Raw genomic sequence first — 24,155 nt, 5'->3', positions numbered from 1 at the left:
CTTCATTGCCACTACTTTCACTAGATGAAGTTACTTCTTCACTACTTTCACTTTGTTCTACTCTTCTTCTTTGGTTGCTTTTGGTAACTTGCCCTCTGCTTCAAGTTGTTGCATCTTTGCCTCATGTTCACCTAGTATGTTGTAAATTTCCCATGTCCTTTTTGCCTTTGGGCTCTGGTCGCCCATCTCAGGTAACCTATATCCTAGAAAGATTTTGTCATAGTTTGTATTTGAGTCTTCGCGTATTGTTTGCATGACTCTTTCCTGAGTTTCCGGTTCAAGCTCTTCAAACAGAGCTTGTCCATATGGAATAAGCTCGTTTCCAAATATATGTTTTTGTAGCCATTCTGGTTTTCTTTCCATGTTACCAATAATATCTTTTGTGAATGGGAAAGCTTTTACCCAATGTTTCAGTCTTGCGTCATTTATTTCTGTAGTTGGTTTTATTTTGTCAAGGAACATGTTTTTCAATACTAACATTTCATTTGGTACTGTCCATTTGAGTTTTCTTAAATATTCATCCCTTCTCGGTTCATTGTCTGCAAAGTAAGTTTTTATGACATTTTGTAAACTTTCGTTTGCAAGGTCATGTACAATAGGTTCTCTTCCTTCTATCTCCCTAACTTTCTTTCTAAACTCTTCACCAAATATACCATCTCTATGGTTCTGTGTAGTTCTTGAGATAAATGTTCTAGAACGTCAGGTGTTATATTTCCATCAGCCATGTTCATTTCATACTGGTCCAAAATATCTGCATGTTTCATATCTTTCAATGGCATTAAAGCCGCGCTGAAAATACCAGCTATATCTGGTTCACCATTCACTTCCATTGCGTCTACAACTTCTTGGAATTGAGGTTGTAAGTTTATGAACCACCTATCCGGATTAGCTTTATGACCCCATCTCATTGTAGTTCCATAGTCTGCAGAAACAAAAGTAGGTTTGTTTCCATATTGGTTAGGTTCTGAATGAACTTTAAACAATGTTTCATTTCTATATGTTTTGGTGAAATTTAACCTTTTATTTTCACCGAGTTCAGCCAAAGATTGAACGTTATATGGTCGTAAGTAAAAAGGATGTTGTTATTTGCGTACACTTTCTTTCAGTACTTCCATTCTATGCTGAATATTTTCATCTGATGTTGGAGTCTTTTGTATGTCGGCGAACATTTTTCGATATTCTTCTACTATGTCAGCTGAATTTTTCTTAGACTCTTGGAAAGATTCCATATTCTCCGCATACTCTTGTTGAGGGTCAAGATTTTTCGGCTGTTCCAAATCTTCATCTAGTTCTGTGAAGTTAGTTTCCAAAGGAGGGACTTGTTCGTTTCCTTCTGGCTCTTCTAGCTGTTGTTGCTGAACTATTTCTTCCATGTCTGGTTGTATCTGAACTTCTTCCTGTGGAGTTTCTTGTACCTCATCTGCTGGCATTTCATATATTCCGAGACCGTTTTTAACAAGTTCCCTATTTAAGTCATTCGCATTCATAACCCTTTCTTCTTTCGTTCCGTCTCTATTTTTTACGCGTTTCATGAAGATAGTTGAATTATCATTTATCTCTGACACCAAATATCTCGGAGTAAATTCATCCATGTCATTTGGATGATATGCTATTAAATCATATCCCTTAGCGAGCTTGTATTTTCCAGGTTTGAAATTATATCCCATTTGGTGCTGAACCATAAAGCTAAATAGGTTCGGGTCAGTATTTCCTTCCTTGAACTTTCTAATAGCTTCTTTATATCTGTCACTAAAGTCAAGAGTATCTGGGTAACCATAGTCTTCCTTAAGCATTTTTAAGAATTCTTGGTTTCCTTGTTCTCTACTTCTTTTATGTCCTTGCTCTGTTTGTGGTTGTTGCTGTGCAGTGTTTTGAACTGTTGGTTGTGGTGCAGTGTTTTGAACTGTTGGTTGTGGTGCAGTGTTTTGAACTGTTGGTTGTGGTGCAGTGTTTTGAACTGTTGGTTGTGGTGCAGTGTTTTGAACTGTTGGTTGTTGTGTTGGTTGTTGTGTTGGTTTTGGTGCATGCCTGTGTCTGTGTCCATGTGACGATGTAAATGTTTTAGGTAGTCCTGGTGCAGGTGCTTCTCTTGGAGGGTTTGGTGGTATATAAGTTCCACTAGCTAGTATATAAGTTCCACCAGCTGGTATATAAGTTCCACCAGCTGGCACATATGTTCCATCTGCAGCATAATGTCCTACCTGACTTTTCGTTTTTAAGAAAGCATTTACTAGGTCTGTTTTGGTCTGTTGTAACTCTTTTTCTTGACTTTCCACAACAGTTGCTCTAACGGCGTCATAGGCACTTTGAACTGCCTGTCTCGTTGCTGCATCTGTTATTTTCGTCATATTTTGTGCTACTTCTCTTAACTCTTTGTCGAAACCTTCAGACTTCAGTTTCTTTCCAGATGAGAAGTCGTTCACTAGTTTCACCTTACTATGAAGAGCTTCGAAGGCGTTCTTAAAGTCAGCATTCATTAAAGCTTCATTTGAACTGTCTTCATCCGCTTGTATTTTTGTCCTTATTGACCCTATAAGTTGGGCTGCTTTAGCGTTGGCTTGGGCATCTAACCAGTCATTATTAGCTTTTATATATTCTGCGCTTTTCATTGCCTTTTGCATGGCTGCGTCGTTATTTTTACTTTCTTGTGCTAAGTTTTCATACTGTACGGTTTGGTTTTGCAACTGTAAAAGTTTTTCTGCCTTTACATTTGCTTCAACTTCTTTTTTATACTCATCGCTATCCATATATGTCTTCAGGGCTTTTTGTTTTATTTCTTCATCTTTCAGTACTTTATATTGAGTAGTATGGTTTTTCAAATTTATAACATCTTGTTCCATTTTTGCTACTTCTGCTGCTTTTTCTGACACTTTTTTCGCATATTCCTCTGTACTTAGTTCTTTCAGTTGTTCTTCTTTCTTCTTTTTCTCTACGTTTAACTCATTGAGTTTCTTTGTGTGTCTGTCATATTCTAGTTTCTTTTCGTTTTCACTTATTTGTTTCTGTATGTCTATGTTTGACTTTTTGACATCTGTTATTTGATTTTTGAGTGAACTCAAATTCATTTGACTTTGAGGGTTATAGGCTGTTCCGTCTGCAGCTCCACCATAGCCTGCCATTTTCGCTAAAAGTGCCGCTCTTAAACCTCCACTCTGTTCACCAATAACTCGGTTTAAAAGCATAGGGTTGCTTGACATTTGTTGCAACATAGTGGGGTCATTCATCATTTGTTGTTGCAACTGTTGTTGTGGTGTCAGTTTTACTATTGGATGTTTCAATGCTCTCTTCCTCTTACGTATATTCTTACGTAGCTTACGTGGCATTTTAAGTGAAGTTAAAAAGCGGTTTTTGACAGATGTTTATATGACACTTTTTGTTCAGCACAAAAAACTACTCGGTCAAAGTGTTGTCAGTTTTGTAAAATAACCGTCTTATCTCATTCTATAAGGGAGAAAAGGCTTCTCAAAGTATACTTCCTTGGAACGCCTGTAACTTTTCCTGTAGCGACGATAGACCCTTACTTGTCCGGACAAAGTTATACTAAACTTTTTATGGGCTAGAGGGCACGAAGTGCCTGGAAGGCCATCCCAAGAAAAAAAAAAAACTTCATTATACTAAACATCTTCAGGGCTAGAGGGCACGAAGTGCCTGGAGGCCCCACTACCTTTTTTTTTTTTTTTTAAAGTTTATTTTTATTTTTATTTTTATTTATTATTATTATTTTTTAAATTAAAAGAAAACATTAGAATTATATGGATATATTTAAATTAATTATAAAAATAAAATTGAATATATTGAAGTTTGAGTTTATAGGTATACAAATTTTAGAGGCATTTTGGCTGAGAACTATGGTCTGCGAGGTACATAGATAGAATCAGTACCTCGCAGACTATAGTTCTCTATATGGCGCCCAAAAAAAATTTATGATTGTTTTTTATCAAATCTTATCCATATTATTCTATTAATGTTAATTATATTTTATCAATTATATTTTTTAAATAATAAACACAAAATCCACTAATTTAAAATTGGCGCCAAATGTCACTTTTGCTAGTGATGCATTTCGGTATGATATAGATTGAATTTGATTTTCTATCCGAAATATCTTAGTATTATGATATACATGATTTTCAGCTAAATGTGTGGGCGTTTAGCTGCACATGTGAACTGAATAGATGCACCCTTCATAACAAATGGAGCTTCTGGATAAACCATGGAGTGGGAAATCAATGTTGTGTTCTTAATAGCATAGTTCTTTCCGTCAGCAAATGTGAACTGGACATATGTTGGCTCTTCGACTTTATCGAATGTGTATCTTCCGTTGTTAAGATTGGCCTCGTAAGATTCATTATACTTAAGGTTGTCATATGAGAACTCAGTGTACTGCTGTCCATTGATGTCTAATGGAATTGGAAGGATTGATGTTGCATCAGTCTGCAAATAGAGTTCTTCTGGTTTAGAAATAATGACTTGTGTAACTTGCCACTGCTGCTTGAATTCTGTCTTAATGACGTATCTTCCTGGTCTTGAGCCAATGATTGTTCCATTTTCATAAACTATCAATCCTTTTTCGTTGCAAAGGACTGAGTGGCTGACTGTGAGATTGTTCTTGACCTTGATTGTGTATGGATGGTTAACTGGGATTGATATTTCTCTTGGTGTCTCAAGTTCAAGTTTGTCATCAACTTCGATGTCCTTTTCAATTGATTCAAGGTGACTTGTAACATTAACCGTTATTGGTCCTTTATGATCAGCTCTGATGATAACGGTGTTGTCGTAGAGCTTCTCCCACTGGTTGTTTCCTTCAATAATCCAATTACTTGTTCTTGGAGGAACTAGTCCAATGTCTGTTTCGAAAATTGGAGTCAAATGGATGATGGAGTTAATGTATGGGTGTTCTGGGAACTGGATAATTCTGAAATCTTTGATAAGAAGAACGTGAATTGTTAAATTGGCTTCACCAAGAATTGGTTTGCCTTCGATGCGGGCTGTTATAACACACCTTCCTGCACGGACTGCTCTGAGAATGTTATCGTCCATGTTGGCGACGTCTTTATCTGTTGTACTGAAGATGACTTTGTCATTGCTACCAGCACCGATGATACGTGGGATTAATGTTTCGCCTGGGAACATTGTAACATTCTCTAGTTCAATCATGATCTTGTTGAGGATGACTAATTGTTTGGAGCCAGTTAGTCCTAATGCTGACATAACAATGTCGATTCTGCCTTCGGAAGTAGCAGTAATTATCCATTCATTGTCATAGTCATGGGTTAATCCTGGAGTGGATGTTGTGTAATCTTCAAAAGTTGTTGGGATTTCGTTGTTGAAAGCACTGAGAACTTTTGGTTTGAATCTAACAACTGTACCAACAACACAGACATCTGGGCCTTCAATAACCAGTCTAGAAGGTGATTCTGTTCTTACAACTATTGTTGCCTTATATTCGTCAATGAAATGGTCCTTAACCGTAACCTTTCTTTCAAGGTTAGCCTTTGATGGCATCAAAATAAGTTCGCTTCCATTGATTGTTGCATCTGATCCAGGGAGAACTTCATAGCGACCTGTTCCACCTGTGATTGGGACGTTGACGCCAGTTACTGACTTGTCATAAATAGAGATGTTTTCTTGTAAAGTGATATTATGAATTGGGATAACAGTTACATTCTTTGGTTCGACTTGTAATGATTTTGGCATGATAACTGTAATAAGAGTTACTTCATCAAGTAATGGAATCTGAGATGTCTTGTTGAAGACTCTGTCACCAACTTGAATGAGTTGCTTTGGATGAGAGTATTCACCAATGAGTTGGTTACCTTCTGAGTAAGCAAAGATCTTGAGTTCTGGCTGATGAATTGCTGGAATTGTGACATTCTTACCTTGTAATTCAAAGATCTCACTAATTGCATCAACTGTTGATTTAGCGAGTCCACTTTCTGGATCATTCTTTGAGTCACGATACTAATTGCATCAACTGTTGATTTAGCGAGTCCACTTTCTGGATCATTCTTTGAGTCACGATCAATGACTGCGATAGCTATTGAATCAATCTTGATAGCTCTGACTTGGAACTCGAAGGAATCTGGTCTTGGCATTGGGTTAGCTACTGTCTTCTCGTTTGTAACACTGAGCTTGCACATGCCATTGTATGAGCTTCGTAAGCGAAGAAATGTGTCATCAATTAACTCGACTTTGGCATTGCCGCAAGTGATTGTAGCCTTTGGCTTCTTAGAATTTGGCCATTGCAATGGACCATCTTGACGATCAATGCATGGCGTTTCTTCTTCAACATTATCAACGGTGATAATCTTGGTAACAGATAATGGTTCGTAAACACATATTAATGTGGTCTGTTCGTAGTCTGTGATCTGGCATGTGATTGTTGCAAAGCCTTTGCCTGTGGATGTAAGGATGTTTTCGGAATCATTAACAATGCATGGATGATCTGATATAACTGTGTAATTGTCTATATAATCGAATGGTCTTCCGCTCTGAGATCTGACTTGGAATGTGTAGTTGACATTCTCGTTTGGAATGAACTCTGTACGTGGGAAGATGAATCTTGGATCGACCATTGTTTCAATGCTGACATCGAGGGTTGTATCAACATTCAATTTGTTGTCGTGAGCAATGACTTGATACTTTCCTATTTTATGGGAAATAATGTTGTAGGCTTGCCCAAGTGTAATTCCGTCAGCATCGGATGTTGTCCATGTGAAATCACCACTGCCGTAAACAAGGTTTGGAATGTAGCCGTTGTGGTGGAGTGGAAGAACAACTGAAGGTGGGACAAATCTTGGTTTCTCATAGACGTGAACTAGGAACTTTGTTGACTTATCAAAAGCAGTAGCAGTTACCCAATGGTCACCAAGAGTCTTGTATTCTTCTGTGAGTTGCCAATCAATGTGGTCTGGTTTTTCAAATTCATTTCCTTCATAATCAAAGAACTTGGCATCATTTGTTGAAGGGACATCGCCTAGCAATAGTGATTGCTATGGAATATAAATTCCATATGGAGCCACAACTTCTAATGTCATTGAACCTCTGTTGAGTGGAAATTCTTGATCTGAAACGCGGATTTGTGTAACTCCGATATTAACAGCGTGAACTTTGCCATCATTTGTAACTGTACTAATCTTATCATTATCAGAAGTGAAAAAGTACTTTGTCTTTGTAAGATCAATCTTGTAACATCTATCAGCATCAGACTTGATTCTCTTACATAATGTTGCATAAAACTCGCATCCAGGAAGCACTTTCTTGTAACTTGGCTCGAGATAAATTGGGTCAAGAATTGTGAGTGTAACATTTGGAGCTATGACGCTGTCACCAATCTTGGCACCAAGGGATGATTTGCCAACTAAAAGGCCTTGAATGATAATATGAGAGTCGAGATTACTGTATAATGTTGAATAATCTGTTTCATCTGGAGACAAACGCATGATTTCTGAGGTATTGTAGCTCCATTCAACATTGTATCCGTCAAGTGTGGCAATCTTGTTGCCGGATTTATCATAACCTCTAAGGAAATATTCATCAACTGAATAATTTGCATATAAGTAAATTATATTTGTTTCAATTCGAGCTGTTGCAATTCTATCAATGTAAACAGGAATGGTATACTCTTCTTTGTTAGGCAAAATTGCATGAAGTTGAACAACTTCTGGATTTGGTCCTAAATATTGAACTGCGATTGTAACAATACTTTCGTATTGATTTGATGTAATAGGTTGGACGGATAAGAGCTTTTCATTTGAAGAAACACATTTTACATTACCTGAATAAGCTGTTATATTATAAGTTGGTGGTTTATTGCCGAACAATTTAAATGGCATTACAAGATTGAGGTCTGAGAATTGTAATTTCGAATAACCATGAAGAAATAAGAAAGATAGCGTAAAAAATGATGTCATTTTATTTTTGTGAGATTAAGTCAAAAAATTTCAAAATGACTGCATAACTTGTAGAGAATCATTTTACAATGGGTCTGCATAATAATATGAGTCATTTAGAAAAAAGTTCATCTGTTCATTCAAGTCCATCGTATATAATTCTCAAAATCCGAAAAGAATATTTAGGCAAAAGAAGATATTGGGGATATTTAATTTGATGTTATTTCAATACTCCTATTTCTCCATCTATTGATCATCATTAGTATATTCTATTCTTAAAAATTACTGAGATGAAATACAATTTAACGCAAATACTCTTTAATTTTGAATGTTACTAATACCCCAATCTTACCTATCAATCCCAAAATCTTTGTACGTTCGTTCTCAGTTGAGAAAACATAAAATCTTGAATCGAATAACATGACATTTGCTCTTTGATCAAGAAACTTTATGAATTTTCTTCGAAAAATTCGTAAGTAAGTATTTTCATTATACGTTTGCTCCTCAGGTTTTGAATTTTTTTAAAAAATTTTGAATTTTATAAAACAAATAACTTTTATTATATAAATATACAACACAAAATATTATAGATATCACATTTCTTCTTCGAATTTAACGACTTCGTCTTCAGCAACTAAATCATTTAAGATTTCATCGATTTTATCATAGCGTCTAACATTACTATGAGGTAAATGACTCATGGCCTCTTCTTCGATCATTTCTCCTGACTTAATAATGGTTTGGAAGAAAGCGTATGAAGAAATCATTGAATACTCAAATAATCGAATCAAAAAAGATGAATCATAAAATGTATCAGTAAAACAATAAAATGTAATATAATATTCGGCAGAAACAACCAGAGAGCCTGACATAATCTGAATAATTAAGGCAAATTTGCCTGTTGTGTTTCCTGCCATGAACAAAAAGCTTACTGCTAATCCTGGAACTATTAAACCTATCAAATTACCAAATAACGTAATCATTGGATTTGAATAAAGATCATAAGGAAGATTAAAAATAATTATCAAAAATAATGATGGAATTAGACACATGATTTTGTAAAATTTCTGATTCTGTCTTACTAGTGGAGAATATTCAGCAAATAGTTCAGATGACATCCTAAAGAGGCCAAATAATGAAAAGTATCGATTAATGACTTCGGGGAAGCTGATTAATTGTGTAAAGCATGAAAATGGATCCATCATGAATAAAGATGAAAGAATAATAACAATTGTTGATCTTTGTGTAGAAGCTGCTTTTCGTTTGATATAAAATAGAATAAATGTCAATAGTAATGTACAAAATAGTATATATTGTGCAATTTCAAGGATCATAGATGTTTCTAAAACATTAACTTGCAGCCATAAACTCGTATTCTCTTGAATATGGTTTAATTCGACTGTTATGTTAGGACACTGTGTAAACGAGTAACCAATATTGTAGTCTTTCGCAAAAGAAATGTTGATTTCATCTTTGAAAGAAGCTAAACCACACCAAACTGACAGTTTTGAGTAACTCTTTATAGGAGGAATCGCCTTTATAGTCAGAGGATAATTGAAAAATGATATGTTACTGATTGTCTGCCGGTACATTCTCTCATTTATCTGAAATGGAATTGATATTTTCTTTTGGGAAAAAGGAATACCAGAAAGATTGAACGAAACTAGGAAGATACCAAACGATAATATTAGCACAGAAAGGCCTTTTGCAGTCCACTGCGCCATATTATTTTTCTGACTTGTGATATGAAATATTCTATATTTCATGTTTTTCAAACCAAGCAAATGATAAATATGTATGTACTCGATACTAAACTCATAACGTCATGCCTGATTTTGTTTAGTTCATTAGCTCATTTCCATTTTTTGAACAATTTTCTGAAGGTATCCACATATCTCACAAGCATGATAGTGAGACAATTAAAGTTTTTATATTAAAAAGCTTTTACTGCATTTCAATTTTTTCTAATTTCATATTTTTTTGGAATTTTCAAAGATGATTTGAAGATGCAGGATATAACTGTATGCCATTACCTTATAAATTAAATCCCATTTATGCTATCAAAATCTCAACATTACCATTATTTGCTAATAATTTTATGAATTTGTTTCTAAAATTCCGCACAGCTCTCTAAATTCATCATTATAGCCTATTGAAATATGTGTGGCATTTTCAAATCCAAAAAATTATCCATATATGATACCCTACGTTCCCAACTTCTGGAAAACGGTTTTTCACCCTTATGATCAGTTTCAGACACTTTGGGAGTCTCCCATACTTTGATATTTTGCATTATGATAGAGAAACATGTCTAGTTTAACGCACAGTTGTTTTAAAGGCAAATGATGATATCACATGAAATTATCAAATTATCAAATTTTGAAGTACCAGTCCAAAGGGTTAATTAGATCCTACACAGATGTGCGATAGTGAAACATATGTGTTCTTGATTTGAGAAGTCCTACTGATAGATGTATGAATCTCACAGCTTTGTGTGAGTGTGTCTGACGCTTGTATAGAGTGGAATATGCGCCGACATATATTATATAATAACATGTAGTTGATAATTATGAAAAAATAGAATTCGATGCGGATGATATTGAAAGTTGTTTTGTAATTTGATATTTTTCTTATATGTGTTAATTAGTAAATGGCTTGTTTGTTGTGATAGTACTGTAAAAATGAAAGGTATTTTAAATTAAAAAATTGAGATTTTGAGATATCTCTAGAATTAAGAATTTATTATGTATTTGAATTTTAGATAACTATGTGTAAAGGATCTCGATGTCTATATGCTTTAAATAAAATTAAATAAAATGAGATAAAAAATTAAAATGGACAAGAAGATATATGGAAATGTAATTTATATTGTGTTGGTTGTTGGCAAAATGATTTTAATACAGATTTAAGGATTTGGAATGGATTTGAAATTAAATGATTTTAATTCAAGGAGTAATAAGATTTTGAACTGGTTTTTATTTTGTGAATGTAAACTCCTTCCATAGGATATGTATTAGAAAGATCAATGTCAAACTTTTTGAAAGAATTGTTTTTTTGTTGAGTGATTTTCTCATATTTAATAATATATTTAAGTTGGCGTATCTTACGCCCTTCCAAAAATATGTATTAGAAAGATAAATTTTAAACTTTTTGAAAGAATTGTTTTTTTGTTGAGTGATTTTCTCATATTTAATAATATATTTAAGTTGGCGTATCTTATGCCCTTCCAAAAATATGTATTAGAAAGATAAATTTTAAACTTTTTGAAAGAATTGTTTTTTTGTTAAGTGATTTTCTCATATTTAATAATATATTTAGGTCAGGTAAGTGGGGCTTCCAGGCGCGTTGCGCCCTCTAGCCCCGAAGATGTTTAGTATAAATGAAGTTTTTATTCGGAAAATTGTTAGTCTTCTGGTGTGAATTCGGAGGACTCTTCTTCTTCCTCCATTGCTTCTGGGAAGAAGCCTTCTTCTGGGTCGAAAACATTATATAATGTGTCGCTTTTCACAAATTATATATGTTTTCATGCTTTGTCACTTTTCTATCACTTTTCGGGTAAAAACATTTTTATTATTATATATAAATGAATTTTACAAAACCACCGTTACCGTTCTTTGGAAATAAGAGTAGATGTAAAGATATTATATTGAGAGAACTTAAGAAACTACCGAATGGTCTAACATTTGTAGATTTGTTCGGTGGAAGTTTCTATATATCCCATTTATGTCATACAATATTCCCAGACTCAAAGATTATATGCAATGACATCGACAACTATATGGACCGTCTCAAACATATACCAGACACAAACAATATATTGAAAGAGTTAAAAGAAAAGATACCTATAGGTAAGATGGAACGTATACCATTAGATAAGAAAAATATTGTGAGAGAGGTTTTGAAAAAAGCAGAATATATAGACTGGGATAGTATATCTGCTAGACTATTATATAGTGGTTCTATAAGAGTTCATGACATTGAAACACTTATGTCAAAAGTTTTATATCTTAACTATACAAATGTTTTCAAAGAGGACATAGAAAAATATATTGAGGGTATAGAGTTTGTGAGATGTCATTGGACAGAGTTGTATGAAAAATATAAAGACAAGGAAAATGTTTTCTTTATAGTGGACCCGCCGTTCTATAACACATGGGATTTTCAATACCAAGTAGACTGGACTTTGAGAGACTCTTTAGAAACTTTAGACGTTATACATAACCATCCATGCTTTTACTTTACATCCGATAAAAGTGGTTTGGAAACCGTTATGAGATGGTTAGAGGACATACATGACTATGAGTTTATATATGACAAGATAGAATATGAGAGAGGTCCTATAAACTGGAGAAAGTGTCACAATAAAGAAATTTTATTAGTAAGTAAATGTGGTTTGAAATAGGACTACTTGTTTTAGGTTTTTTCCATTGTGTCATTTATTTATTTGACGTGGCAGAAAAGTACAGAGAATATGAAGATGAACCAATGCCTGCAAATGTTCAGTATATGTACTCGTAAGAGATATTTTTATCTAATATTAAATGGACGCACAGAACTTAGCGAATGCACAGCAACCTGGACAACCAAACCCAGAGAATATTCCAAATGGAGTTAGAATACAAACTGCAATGGCAAACTATGGTCAAGTGCCAACAGATGTACAAATGCAAACTGCCATGTCAAATGACGCTGCGTTAGGTTTGCCACCATGGTATGCAAATATGAGATGGAAAGAGTTTTATACAAACCCTGAAGTGGGATATAAACAACTTTATGCAGATGACGCGAACACAGGAGTTGACCCAGAATATGTTTTCTACCAGAGGAGAAACAGAATGTATGAGCTCCAGTTAAAGAATGCTATGGAACTCAACAGGAAACGTAAGAGACTAGGCGGACATTAGATTTTTACATATAGTAAAATGGGTTTCTTCAGTAAGATAGGAAACTTCTTTCGAAATGTTGGAAGAGGTATATGGAATGGAATAAAATCTGTCGGAAGAGGAGTATGGAACGGTGTCAAAAATATTGGTAAAAGAGTAGGTCAGTTTGTTGGTATTATACCTAAAGACCCTGAACCAGAAGAACAAGCTCCTGTAATACAACAGCCTGAACCTGCACCACAGTCTAGTTGGCAACCAAATCCAACACCTCAACCGTATTAAAAAATTATATTTTTATCGTTCGATAGTAGTTGTATATGAAACTAAGTTCTAAGTAAAACGCATGGTATAATGGAATTATTCTTTTTCTTCCATCTGTAGTAAACCATACTTGAAAGTCTGAAATACTTCCACTTGGTGGTTCGTATAACTTTGTAGGTTTTTCGTAAAAGTCATTTGCCAAGCATAAGAAAGAGTTTTGGGCGCCAGAAAATGAAGCATGAACAATAATAGCATCTGGGTCGAAAATATTTTCATATGTTCCATTAGGTTTTTCGACTTCATAAAAGTCCGGGTGTACTGGATATTCTGCAGGCTGATTTAACATCCTCATAAATCTATACCATGCCAAGTTGTTATATTTTGTAGAAATATAAACGTTTTCTCCAAGGTCTTCTATTTTATTGATTTTAACAGTTGCATTTTTCCTGTCATAAATAATATCGAGATGGTATTCTCCTTCGTCAATGTTAAACTGGTTTGCATATTCAATATAGATATCGTTTATTTTTTCTTGAAAAGCTTGAAGAGTTGTTTCTAAGTTTATAAGCAAATTAACTTGTAAAAGTTTTCCCTGTTCAAATTTCTCATACATACGTTTTTCTTTGTTATAGTATCGAACTTCAAAACCGACCGTAAATGGGAAACCATGTATGGCTTCTGAAATGAACTTCATTCTACGAAAGCCAATAGCTTTTGTGACAGATGGGTCTCTTAACCATCTTAATGGGTAGTCAAAACGATAGCCTTCATGCTTTACGGTATCTGTCTCAAAATTTTGACCGACATTAGTAAAAAGTTCATCTAATGGTTTAGTTGTAGCAACTCTAGAATTTTCTTTTTCTATTGGAAGCATATTTTATCTATAATAAAAATGTCAAATGAAACAGCGTCTATGAGAGAAATACAACACAACCGACAACTCATTATGCAAGCTCTAAATAAGAACACAACAAACTTTTCAAACTATTCTAAGATATCTGAATCATTGAAAGGGGGTGACTTAAAACTGACATTAAACCCTATAACAGATGAGTTTCTGTTTCAAGACAATAAGAACCATACTGTCTGTATAAATCCAACAAAAGGAACTTTAAACGAGAAACCTATAAATGAACTTCTTTTGAAGGCAGATGTTGACAACAAAGCTGACAAAGAATATGTAGACGATGCAATAGCAAAAGAAGAAGAAAGAGCTAACAATGCTTATGCAACAAAAGAACATACTCATCCTGAACTAGCAGACAAAACATATGTTGACAATAAAATGTCAAGTGAAGTGACAAGAGCTGAAAACGAATATTCTAAAAAGACTCATATACATTATATTAACCAAATACCAAGTCTTAAGGAAACATTAGAGACAAAAGCAGATAAGACTCATACACATTCTATATCTGATATTACAAACTTACAAGAAACCTTAAACAGTAAAAGTGACGTTGGACATACACATACCATTGCAAATATTACAAACTTACAAGAAACCTTAAACAGGAAAAGTGACGTTGGACATACACACACATCTTCTGAAATAACAGACTTAAACGTTAGCCTTGAAAATAAAGCAGATAAAACATATGTCAATGAAATTTACCAAAGTTTGATAGGAACAAAAAATATTGAAACTATTGTTGGTGACTTTTCTGTCAATGAAGAAAATAAATATTTTAGATGGCAGTTGGTACAGTCCTTAGAAAATGGTACACGGTATAAACTCATTCCGAAAAATAACAATGAAATGCATGTAAGCTATAAAAAGAATGATGGTACACAAGTTAAAGTTCCATTAGACAACAACTGCTACTTAAACTTATATGGAGACGAACAAAAGAAATATTTAAGAGTTTATGAAATGGCAGATATGACATTGCCTGACCCAGCTCCGGCACCACATTATTATGACTATGGAGATGACGACAGAACACCACATGTAGATGAACAAAAGCTAACATTATATTTAGATTATTATAGATATAAAAGATATAATGCAATAGAAAAAACGAGAATAGTATATTATTATACAGATGACAGAAATAAATATTATAGTCAAGACTTTACCTACCCTGAAAACATAAGATTATATTATAAAAAATATTCTGACACAAACCAGAAGAAACCTGAAATAGTTGCACTATATTTTAAGTTCAAAAGAGACAATCCTATAATATCTCATATGTTTGATTTAATGAACCCAGTAGGTTCTATTTATACATCTATGGATGCAAGAGGTCCTCAAGTAATGTTTGGTGTTGGTGTATGGGAACAAATAGTCGACAGTTTTTTGTATTGTGCAAACTCTTCAAAGGAAACAGGTGGAAGTAAAACGATTTCAGGTGAAAATTTACCTGCACACAGTCATTACATAGATTTAAGTACATCTCAAGCAGGTTGGCATAAGCATAGATATTGGGATTGGTCAGGAATGACAAAAGGTAAAGGATATGATGTTAAAGACGACGTTAAGTTTGCTATAAATTGTTACTGGAGTGACACGCAGGGAGAAGGAAACCATACACATTTCGTTTCAGGATATACCCAAACAACGGGACAAAGTAAGAATACATGCCACCTTACATGACAGTTTACGCATGGTATAGAATTGCTTAGTCGTCATTTTCAACTTCTTTAGCATATTCGTCAGGAGTTGTCTTATATTTGTTAGGAACTGTCTTTGAAAGTATACCACCTTGAACTTTGACAAGTTTGAAACGAGGTCTGGCAATAGTAGTTTTATCTTCTGCTTGCAGTGTGTACATTTTGCCATGTTTGCCTAAAACTTCATAATATTCTCTTGTATACTTTCTTCTATTTTTACGAACACGAATGTGAGTACCTGTCGGGTTCCCATTGTTGTCATAGTCAATAGTATTTTCATATGGGTCGCGTTTAGGTATTTCTATTTTTACTTTGTCACCTTTCTGAAGTTTGAAGCCCGGCATTCTTTCTTGTTTGTCTCTTTTGACTAAATTATTAAATATATAGTCTTTCTCTAAGTCAGGGTTGTTTTTCATTTCTTCGGGGAGTGGTTTCCCAAACCTTTTTGTTTACGGTTATTGTAAATATTTAAAACTTGTCTCATCTTTGCCATGGAGAAGTGTCTATATTTGTCGTCATATGACATTTCATTTGCTTCACCACCTTGTGGTTGGTTTAAGTCTCTTAACATTTTTATACAACCGTCAATGACACCAAGAGCAGAATGGTTTTGGTCGACAATGAAATATTGGTTTACATTTTTTGAACGCAGATAGTTTTTTACATCATCTGATTTGAAAGAACTTTCACAGTCAGATGTCAGTTTTGTTGGATGGTATTTGTCAACGAATATTGTCAAAGCAGTTTTCACATCTAAAATATTTTTGGACCATAATGGTATGGCTTCACAGTATCTTGTGTTTTGACCAACAAATATTAACCAGTATGGAGGTCCATCTGTTCTAACTCTCGGAATGTTTTCCAAGATATCCATAAACCAAGCATTTGGTGTTGAACTAAAGATTTTTATCATGAGTGCTTTCTTTGTCGCTTTAGAAACATAGGGTCCTTGTTTGGATTCGTCATTTTTTACCCTATAAGAAATGGGTTTATTTGGCGCATTAGCAGGAGTCGCATCTAGATTTTTACCCGCAGTGGGAACAATAGCCAGAGGTGTATTTGGAGTTGGAAGGAAGATTTTGAGTACATTAGGTATACTTAAAGAGAAAGCACAACCTATTATACAAACTGTACAGAAAGGTTGGGATGTAGCACGAGATGCAACAAATCTTATTCCAAATCCTGAAACAAGAGGAAAAGTTCAAGGATGGATGGACAATGTAGGAAGACAAGCAGGAAACTATTATAACAAAGCAAATGACTACTATAACCAAGCAGGACACTATATGGACCAAGGTGAAAGATTCTTTAACAGAGGATATAACCATGCACAACAGTGGGTAAACAATAACCAACCGCAACCACCTCAAACTTGGGAATGTAAAATTTTTTACTGAGATGAAATGAACAATACAGCATTGAGACAAATGGGTTCAAGATGGATTTGTCGGCTTCCAGCAGTTACACAACGTGTTTGTAAAGTTCTTCCTATACCTCAGGAAGTTTTAGACCGACTTAAAAAACCTAAACAACCAGTTGAAAACAAACCAAACTAAAATTTTTTACTGAGATGAAATGACCGAAGAAGTTGAAACGGTAGATTTGACACCACAAACAAAAAGTTCAGAACCATTGTCAAAACCTGTCAAAGAACTTACAGATGAAGAGAAAAATTCAATAATAGAAAGTGCCAGGTCTGGAAATACAAACCCTAACTATAAAGTCACTTTTCATAGAAATGGAACGGCTAGTATCTCAAAAAAGAAACAGACTCTCACAAATAAAATATTGAAGTCTGAAGGAGCTTTCGAGACAACAGATGGAAAAGTTTACTTCACTGACCAACAGTTCATTATAGAACATCTCATTGACTTAGAGTCGAAATATTCTAAACTTTACAACAAACACAAAAAGTTGAAAGGAAAACAAAAACAAATGGCATATGATATTATGAGATGTTGACGACACAACTGTTCCTGCAAGTGAAGTAAAGTCAGAGGAACCGAAAAGTGACGAAAAACCGATAGAAGAAGAAAAACCAAAAACTGAAGATAAACCAAAACCAAAGTTTAGTTTCCAAACTAAACCAAGTCAACCTTCATTAGCTGGTATGGGTTGGCGTCAAAGACTTATGGCAGCAGGCGGTTATGTAAAGTAAAGAAAAAAAATTTTTTTATTTTTATAAAAATGCCCCCATATAGAATGGATAGAAAGTCTGCTAGAATAAAAGCAGAGTTACAAAGATATGGTTGGAGAGTTTCGAAGAATTTTAAATATAGGAAGGGAAGACCCATAAAAGTCTATGACAAATTGTCTGGTCTTCGCTACGAAATGGATTTGGAAACAGCACGTGCCAATTATCCAAACAGACTAGAGAGGTTAGAAGAAGAACGTCTTATGGACATGCCTTTCGATGTTAGTGAACCTCAAGTTGAAGGACACGACGGCTTTGCCAGATTCTACTGGAAACATGACGAACAATTGCATCCTTTGAGAAGGAAAAAAGGAAAAGGTGAAGACGCACATGCTCCCATGGAAAGAACAAGATATGCATATGAAAAGTATCGTGAAGTTAGAAGTCAAATTACATCTGGTCGAACCTTTACAGTAAACTTTGACGAAGGAAAGAACAAAGAAGGCTTCATGGGAGTACTTGCTGCAATTCAAGACGGAAATAAGAAAGGACACAATCTCAGATTGACCATAACAGATTTGGATGGTCACATTTACTATGCACATGGCAATGAACAAACAGCCGCAAAACTTCTTGACGCTTTCAAGACTACAAAGAGAGAACAAATGGTTGACTCCGACTCAGACATTTTGAATGCAATTGAAGGAATTGCAAGTGTCAAGTTCGAATGGTACCAACCTAACCCTCAAGCAGTCAGACAACATGCTGGATACTTCCCGTTCATAAATAAGTCTGACATTGACTTGACAAGGTATGGAATTTACAATTCAATTGAAACAATTGTCAATGAACCTTGCATTCTTACATGTCTCAGGAACTCTGGTCTTGTTACAGATGAGAAGATGAAGTATCTTGAGTCATGTGTGAAGACAAGGTACATTCTCAGAGGTCAATTGGCAAAAATTGCACCGTTGGCAAATGTCAATATCCGAGTCAACATACCTACAGCTAAAGGTTCTTCACATGACGACTATGTTGTTGACAAAGACTTACCATGGTTGAAGATTGTAATTGTCCACAACCACTTCATGTTGAACGAAAGTCTTACAAACCCATTCTTTGGTAAAAGTAAGTGCAACATTGTCAGAGCTGTAAACATTCTTTTCGAGAAAGGTTTGTTGGAACCAATTCCAGATGACAAGCTGACAGAAACTTTTGTACCAAAAGACGAAACAAACTTTTCATTGTTAGCAAGACCAAAAGTTGTTCCAGACAAAGTTCTAGTACAAAAGAAGTACACAGTTCCACAAGGGTTGGATTGTTCGGATACCAACCTGAACCAGAAGAACTTCCAATGAGGTTGCAAGAACTTCAAGATGCTATAAACAAACTTCCATTGAGACATCCAATTGACGTCAAATTGTATTGGAGAGCATCTGAGTTAGGTCAGAAGGTTTTATATGAAACAGGTTGCTTCGACGATGTTTATGAGATAACAGGAGAAGTTTCTCAGAAGATAAGAGACTCACTTGAATTTCCACAAACTGGACCAATTGGTTGCGACAAGTTCGACTCAGATGAAAAGATATACTATGTCGACCTTAACGCTGCATACATGAGGTTTGTCCAATATATTCCGACTGGAATTCCAAACGAAGATGGTGAGTTCCCGGGAAGGAACTATACAGTTGGAAAAGTCATACAACAACTGTATGATATTAGGAAAGCTTCAAACCCCAAACTTGCAATGACACTCAAATTGCTTATGAATTCGACATGGGGATATTCCATTAAGAAACCTCAAGAGATGAAGAGTAAACATTATGAGAAGGTCGACAACTTTGTTGAAAGGTTTTCTCCTTTTGTTTTGAAGTACGAATTCACTCAAGGTCAAAGTGGCTTAGTAACCACATTAAAACCTATTGTCGAACATTGGTCTTACCCTCAGTTCGCAAAGGCAGTCCTTGACAACTAGTTCTTCTCGAAGTCAAATCGAAAGTCAAGGTTTACTATGAGAACATTGACGCACTCATGACGAACGAAGAAGGCTATAACAAACTTATTGAAATGGGTTTAGTCGGTGAGAAGATGGGTCAATTCAAATTGGACAAAATTTTCACCGAAGTTCATGTCCTCTCCAAGCGTAAGTACTGGGGTGTTAAAGAAGATGGTGTTTAACATTGCATGAAATAAAAAATTTTTATTCGAATTTGAATTAAAATGTGGGAATTCTTGGGAACGGGAAAGGCTTATTTACTTGAGGAACAGGTAAAGGTGGTGGAGGTGGAGGTGGTGGCAACCAGTCCATTTTATATTCCTTCCTAGCTAATTTCCGTTTAATTTCATGGTCGCCCTCGGAGTCTTTGAATCGGACAGGTCGAGTTACGCCATTCTTGGTCTCAAACTCATATATAACCTGTTTGTCTGTATTTTCGTCGACTATGGCACGAGACACGAACATTGACCAAACGGACAAAAAGTGTCATTTCGGATGGTCAAGCAGCCAATCGCATTCGAGCACTTCGAAGAAGCCTTACGTTCCAAGGGAGAGGGTGTCTGGTGCAAGGCAGAGGTCATGAGACTCTACGAGCAGTACATCCTCAATGCCTGGGAGGACAAATCGTCCTTGAATTGGCAATTCTACCAACTCCTCTGGGACGACCTCCTACGCAACTGGGATAACGAAAGAGTCCAATTCAAAGGTCGGGAGCTAATTTTCCAAATTACCATTAATAGTGCCTACTTATCCAACTAAACACTTAAATTTACTTGGGGTTTCCCCCTAAAATAAATTTTTTTACTCTTAGAACCACTCGAGGTTCTTCTTACGGTTGTTGAGCTTGTCACCGTCAATGTGTCTGACCTTCATCTTCTTGCCTGGATTTGGAACCCATTGAATTACGACAAGCTTGCCCATGGAGATTGAACCGCGATTCCGAAGGTTAAGGTTCAAGTGTCCCAAGTTGTTGAGGACTGGGGTAAGAACCTTGCCTGTCTCCTTGTTGCGGATTTGGTATGGGTAGGGTTGGGAAATTTCGTAACCGTCATCGGCAACAAGAGTTGCCCATGTAGCGGCTTCAGGAACTTCTTCGTGTTTTCTCTTCCTCTTCTTCCTCTTCTTCCTCGACAATTCCTTCTTCAATTTGGTACTCACGAAGTACGGTGTTGCATGTTCTGTCCTTTCCGAGTACCTTCCAGATGGCGTCTATCTCTTCGAAGAAACGGTAGATGAGTCTGGCAAGGTCTCGGTTCTCTCTCTCGTAATTGCGCAAGGTTTCCGTGAAATCGTTCAGGCATTTCTCATTGGAAGCTTGGTTCATGAGGACATCGGCTTTGAGATTGGTCATCTCTGTCATAAGACTACTTTGGAGAGTCTTAATGGTGTTTGTCAGATGAGCTTTCAATTGGGCAATTTGAATTTGAACTGGGCGCTTGTCTGGCAACCTTGAAAGGACATCTGCTATTGTGTTCGGCTTCGGTGCTTGTTCGGACATCGAAAAAATGAAGTGGTTTGAGAATGGCGGTTTTACTTCAAAAAGCTTGTTATGACAGTTATGTCATACAACAAGTTTAAAATAATATCTTGCTCTTCTTCTGAACGTTTGTTGTCTCTTCCGATAAAAGTTTCGAACATGAGAAACAAAAAACGTTTTTTGAGATTGCGGAAGAGTTCAGGCAAACGTTCATATTCTGGATATGTTGGGAGCAGTTCAAAACATCTGAGCTGACTTTCGGACAAAATTGGGACAATGTCAGAAAATTCATCTTTGGTCGGACTGCTTGAAGGTAAGTCCCTTACATGTAAGTAGCTCTGGTAAAGTCTTCTCATTTCTGCTAACTTCTGGAGTATAGCTTCGTAATTTAAGAGTTTTAATTTTAATTGTCTTATTCCTCTCTTGACATCTAAACGGTAAGTATCCATGAGGTCAAGAGTAGCTTTGGTAGCTTTAAGTGGAGCTATCTCTTCTTTGACTTGTGCAATTTTGGTTGCAATTTTGGTTGCAATTGTGGTTTGAGCTCCTTCAAGTTCGCCGTCTATGTCGTTCTCAACACCTTCAACCATAGCTTGAAACTCTTCATCGGTCCATTGAGATTGGTGTGGGACGAATTTAACTTGCTTCATTCAAAAAATGAAAAAAATGTTTTTACTCAAAGCGTGCCATGTATATGGCTATAAGAAACTTACCAGAAGGCTTCTTCTTCACATGAGTAAAAACATAAAAAAAGTGAGTTAAAATGAGATGTTTACTGAACTGGCTGAATGTCGCCTTCACAGGTTATGTAGAACGGCTGACCAGAGAAGTGAAGGAGACCCTTGAGAATTTGGTTCATTCTTAGGAAAGGGTTCTCTCTGTTTGGAAGTAGTATCCAAGGACGCTTGGCAAAGAACTTTATAATGGCTTCCTTCTTTGCTTGCTTTATGTCGTCGAAGGCTGTCCCGTCTGGTATTTGAATTGGAATTCCAGTCGAAGTCTCGAGATTCAAGGCAGCCCTTCCCGTTATCCAACCGTTAACGAGCTTGCCTTTTACATTCTGCCTGAGGAAGTCTTTAACAAGCTCGTTAATTTCAATTAGGTAAATTGCCTCGTCGGTAGGTTCGACCTCGACCATTGCTACTGTCAGAAAAAGTACTGCTACTGTCAGAAAAAGTACTGCTACTGTCAGTAAAAGTACTGCTACTGTCAGTAAAAAGGAAAATTTGAGAGGGTTTTCGACGATAAAGTACTGCTACTGTCAGAAAAAGTACTGCTACTATCAGTAAAAGTACTGCTACTGTCAGTAAAAGTACTGCTACTGTCAGTAAAAGTACTGCTACTGTCAGTAAAAAGGAAAATTTGAGAGGGTTTTCGACGATAAAGTACTGCTACTGTCAGAAAAAGTACTGCTACTGTCAGAAAAAGTACTGCTACTGTCAGTAAAAGTACTGCTACTGTCAGTAAAAGTACTGCTAGTAGCAGAGATTTTTATCGTTGTGGTCCGACGGTTAAGCCACAAACGAATGTCCGACGTCCCACCAACCGAGTCCATTCCCAAACCAGAGGAACCTAAAGCACCACAAGGCTTCCCGAACTACCCTCCTCAGCCTATGCCTTACTTCCCCAACCCTTGGTTGTTCCAGCAAGCTCCACCCCAGCAATTCCAATCTCAATCCCAATCGAAGAGAGACCAAGAGTTCGAAGAAGGTCTGAACCGTTTACGCAAAGATTATGCCACAGCCCCTATGGAAGATGACGGGCTTTCAGTCTCTTCCCTAAGGTCGACCAATTCGACTCGTACCACAGATTCGGTTCGTGACCGTGACGACTACCTCAAGCAGTCTGAGAGACTCTTCATCTTACAGCCATTTACAGCTGGAGCTCTCAAGAACATGCGCAATTACGAAGGTCAAACACCAGCTGGAGACCGCAAAACAGACGTGCTTACAAGAGCAGTCCAACTGGTCAAGACAAAGACTGAGATAGTCGACTTCATTCTTGCAGCTTGCCCATACAAGTAAAAAAAAAATAAACAATTACGAGTTAAACTTTTTATTCTTTCTTTTCTGAGTTGTTTAGAGCTGGTTTCTCTTGTAGGAACCTTTCGTACTCTTCCATGGTCATGTAATTGCGAATTTGGTACGCAATTCCAGGTTCGTTGTTTTTGAACCTTATGTATGTAACGCTTCCATCCTCCTCAGGGAAGTAGGCTGCTAACATCTGACCAGGTTTTCTCGGTGACTCGGAGCTCATAAAAATGTCACTTTTTAAACATTAAGTTTTTAGTCTTATTTTACCCTTTGTTTGTCAAGGTAGTATTGGAGCGCAATTTCTCCAAATTCTCTGTGTCGGAGTTCTTCAGCATTTTCCAAGGTGTACCTGGAGAACTCAAAGAAGTTGTCAAGAACATACTGCCATGCTGCTCTTCTGAGTTCGTCGGTATTTTGGAAGTGTTGCACCTTCGAGTCTTCGGACATGAAAAAATGACACTTTTTCTATTAAACCGTTTTGGCATTTCTCATGAGTGAGTATAGTTCTGCCGAACCATTGGAAGAGAAGAAGTACCCTTGCTGGCAAAAGACAAAAATAACGTTTACCATGTGAAACGTTTATAAAATAACTGGGGTAGAAATGAGGTGAAAAAACAGGTGAAATCTCACCTCTTCACCTAAACATTATTTTTATTGAATTCAGCACAAAAATCATGAATTTCCTTAAGATAGAAAAAATAAAGTTAGTTTTATTTTTATTTATTTTTTTATTTTGTATGTAAAGACAGATATGTCAACAACAGAGAACACAACAACAGTTATAGTCCATGAAGCTCTAAATGAAGAATATGAGTGGGTTCAGTTTAACAAACAACTCCGTCTCATTCGTTCGGTCAAAGACG

The 24,155-nt window shown here is 36.0% G+C and overlaps 15 protein-coding genes and 2 pseudogenes across 17 annotated transcripts, besides 3 other annotated features; 6 read left to right on the top strand and 11 right to left on the bottom strand.

The window, feature by feature from the left end:
- Positions 1-3,681: part of a mobile genetic element that runs on past the window's edge.
- On the bottom strand, positions 48-3,323 carry TVAGG3_1027590 (annotated as a pseudogene). The gene has a single exon. A coding segment is annotated over exon 1 (3,276 nt).
- Positions 3,599-3,681: a terminal%2Cinverted (terminal inverted repeat of Maverick-3 transposon ID:TVAGG3_1027580).
- A 453-nt stretch (positions 3,682-4,134) lies between these two features.
- TVAGG3_1027570 (nuclear pore membrane glycoprotein GP210-related family) lies at positions 4,135-5,697 on the bottom strand (the record flags this gene model as incomplete). The annotated part of the gene is made up of 1 exon (XM_001323287.1): positions 4,135-5,697. The coding sequence occupies one exon, from the start codon at positions 5,695-5,697 to the stop codon at positions 4,135-4,137; it is 1,563 nt and encodes a 520-aa protein (XP_001323322.1).
- Positions 5,698-5,714: 17 nt separating this feature from the next.
- Positions 5,715-6,575, bottom strand: TVAGG3_1027560 (nuclear pore membrane glycoprotein GP210-related family; the record flags this gene model as incomplete). Its single annotated transcript, XM_001323288.1, has 1 exon — positions 5,715-6,575. The coding sequence occupies one exon, from the start codon at positions 6,573-6,575 to the stop codon at positions 5,715-5,717; it is 861 nt and encodes a 286-aa protein (XP_001323323.1).
- A 71-nt stretch (positions 6,576-6,646) lies between these two features.
- TVAGG3_1027550 (uncharacterized protein) lies at positions 6,647-6,808 on the bottom strand (the record flags this gene model as incomplete). The annotated part of the gene is made up of 1 exon (XM_001323289.1): positions 6,647-6,808. One exon carries the CDS (start codon positions 6,806-6,808, stop codon positions 6,647-6,649), a length of 162 nt encoding a protein of 53 aa, XP_001323324.1.
- A 184-nt stretch (positions 6,809-6,992) lies between these two features.
- Positions 6,993-7,835, bottom strand: TVAGG3_1027540 (nuclear pore membrane glycoprotein GP210-related family; the record flags this gene model as incomplete). Its single annotated transcript, XM_001323290.1, has 1 exon — positions 6,993-7,835. One exon carries the CDS (start codon positions 7,833-7,835, stop codon positions 6,993-6,995), a length of 843 nt encoding a protein of 280 aa, XP_001323325.1.
- Positions 7,836-8,446: 611 nt separating this feature from the next.
- TVAGG3_1027530 (uncharacterized protein) lies at positions 8,447-9,613 on the bottom strand (the record flags this gene model as incomplete). The annotated part of the gene is made up of 1 exon (XM_001323291.1): positions 8,486-9,484. One exon carries the CDS (start codon positions 9,482-9,484, stop codon positions 8,486-8,488), a length of 999 nt encoding a protein of 332 aa, XP_001323326.1.
- A 2,907-nt stretch (positions 9,614-12,520) lies between these two features.
- On the top strand, positions 12,521-12,796 carry TVAGG3_1027520 (uncharacterized protein; the record flags this gene model as incomplete). Its single annotated transcript, XM_051255080.1, has 1 exon — positions 12,521-12,796. One exon carries the CDS (start codon positions 12,521-12,523, stop codon positions 12,794-12,796), a length of 276 nt encoding a protein of 91 aa, XP_051080654.1.
- Positions 12,797-12,814: 18 nt separating this feature from the next.
- Positions 12,815-13,057, top strand: TVAGG3_1027510 (serine threonine-protein phosphatase family; the record flags this gene model as incomplete). The annotated part of the gene is made up of 1 exon (XM_051255079.1): positions 12,815-13,057. One exon carries the CDS (start codon positions 12,815-12,817, stop codon positions 13,055-13,057), a length of 243 nt encoding a protein of 80 aa, XP_051080653.1.
- A 376-nt stretch (positions 13,058-13,433) lies between these two features.
- On the bottom strand, positions 13,434-13,910 carry TVAGG3_1027500 (uncharacterized protein; the record flags this gene model as incomplete). Its single annotated transcript, XM_051255078.1, has 1 exon — positions 13,434-13,910. A coding segment is annotated over one exon (477 nt), but the record flags the coding sequence as incomplete, so codon positions are not given.
- Positions 13,911-14,360: 450 nt separating this feature from the next.
- Positions 14,361-24,155: part of a mobile genetic element that runs on past the window's edge.
- TVAGG3_1027490 (uncharacterized protein) lies at positions 15,661-16,068 on the bottom strand (the record flags this gene model as incomplete). Its single annotated transcript, XM_051255077.1, has 1 exon — positions 15,661-16,068. The coding sequence occupies one exon, from the start codon at positions 16,066-16,068 to the stop codon at positions 15,661-15,663; it is 408 nt and encodes a 135-aa protein (XP_051080651.1).
- On the top strand, positions 16,636-17,036 carry TVAGG3_1027480 (uncharacterized protein; the record flags this gene model as incomplete). Its single annotated transcript, XM_051255076.1, has 1 exon — positions 16,636-17,036. A coding segment is annotated over one exon (401 nt), but the record flags the coding sequence as incomplete, so codon positions are not given.
- On the top strand, positions 17,984-18,853 carry TVAGG3_1027470 (uncharacterized protein; the record flags this gene model as incomplete). The annotated part of the gene is made up of 1 exon (XM_051255075.1): positions 17,984-18,853. A coding segment is annotated over one exon (870 nt), but the record flags the coding sequence as incomplete, so codon positions are not given.
- TVAGG3_1027460 (uncharacterized protein) lies at positions 20,002-20,247 on the bottom strand (the record flags this gene model as incomplete). Its single annotated transcript, XM_001323292.1, has 1 exon — positions 20,002-20,247. The coding sequence occupies one exon, from the start codon at positions 20,245-20,247 to the stop codon at positions 20,002-20,004; it is 246 nt and encodes an 81-aa protein (XP_001323327.1).
- Positions 20,278-20,541, top strand: TVAGG3_1027450 (uncharacterized protein; the record flags this gene model as incomplete). The annotated part of the gene is made up of 1 exon (XM_051255074.1): positions 20,278-20,541. The coding sequence occupies one exon, from the start codon at positions 20,278-20,280 to the stop codon at positions 20,539-20,541; it is 264 nt and encodes an 87-aa protein (XP_051080648.1).
- On the bottom strand, positions 20,590-21,909 carry TVAGG3_1027440 (annotated as a pseudogene). Its single transcript has one exon. A coding segment is annotated over exon 1 (1,320 nt).
- TVAGG3_1027430 (beta-sandwich domain of Sec23/24 family) lies at positions 22,786-23,283 on the top strand (the record flags this gene model as incomplete). Its single annotated transcript, XM_051255073.1, has 1 exon — positions 22,786-23,283. One exon carries the CDS (start codon positions 22,786-22,788, stop codon positions 23,281-23,283), a length of 498 nt encoding a protein of 165 aa, XP_051080647.1.
- On the bottom strand, positions 23,315-23,515 carry TVAGG3_1027420 (uncharacterized protein; the record flags this gene model as incomplete). The annotated part of the gene is made up of 1 exon (XM_051255072.1): positions 23,315-23,515. The coding sequence occupies one exon, from the start codon at positions 23,513-23,515 to the stop codon at positions 23,315-23,317; it is 201 nt and encodes a 66-aa protein (XP_051080646.1).

This window comes from Trichomonas vaginalis, chromosome I (genome assembly GCF_026262505.1).
Source record: "Trichomonas vaginalis G3 chromosome I, whole genome shotgun sequence".
Taxonomy (NCBI): Eukaryota; Parabasalia; order Trichomonadida; family Trichomonadidae; genus Trichomonas; species Trichomonas vaginalis.
The sequence above is the reverse complement of the archived record's forward strand: the minus strand, read 5'-3'. Positions and strand labels throughout refer to the sequence as shown.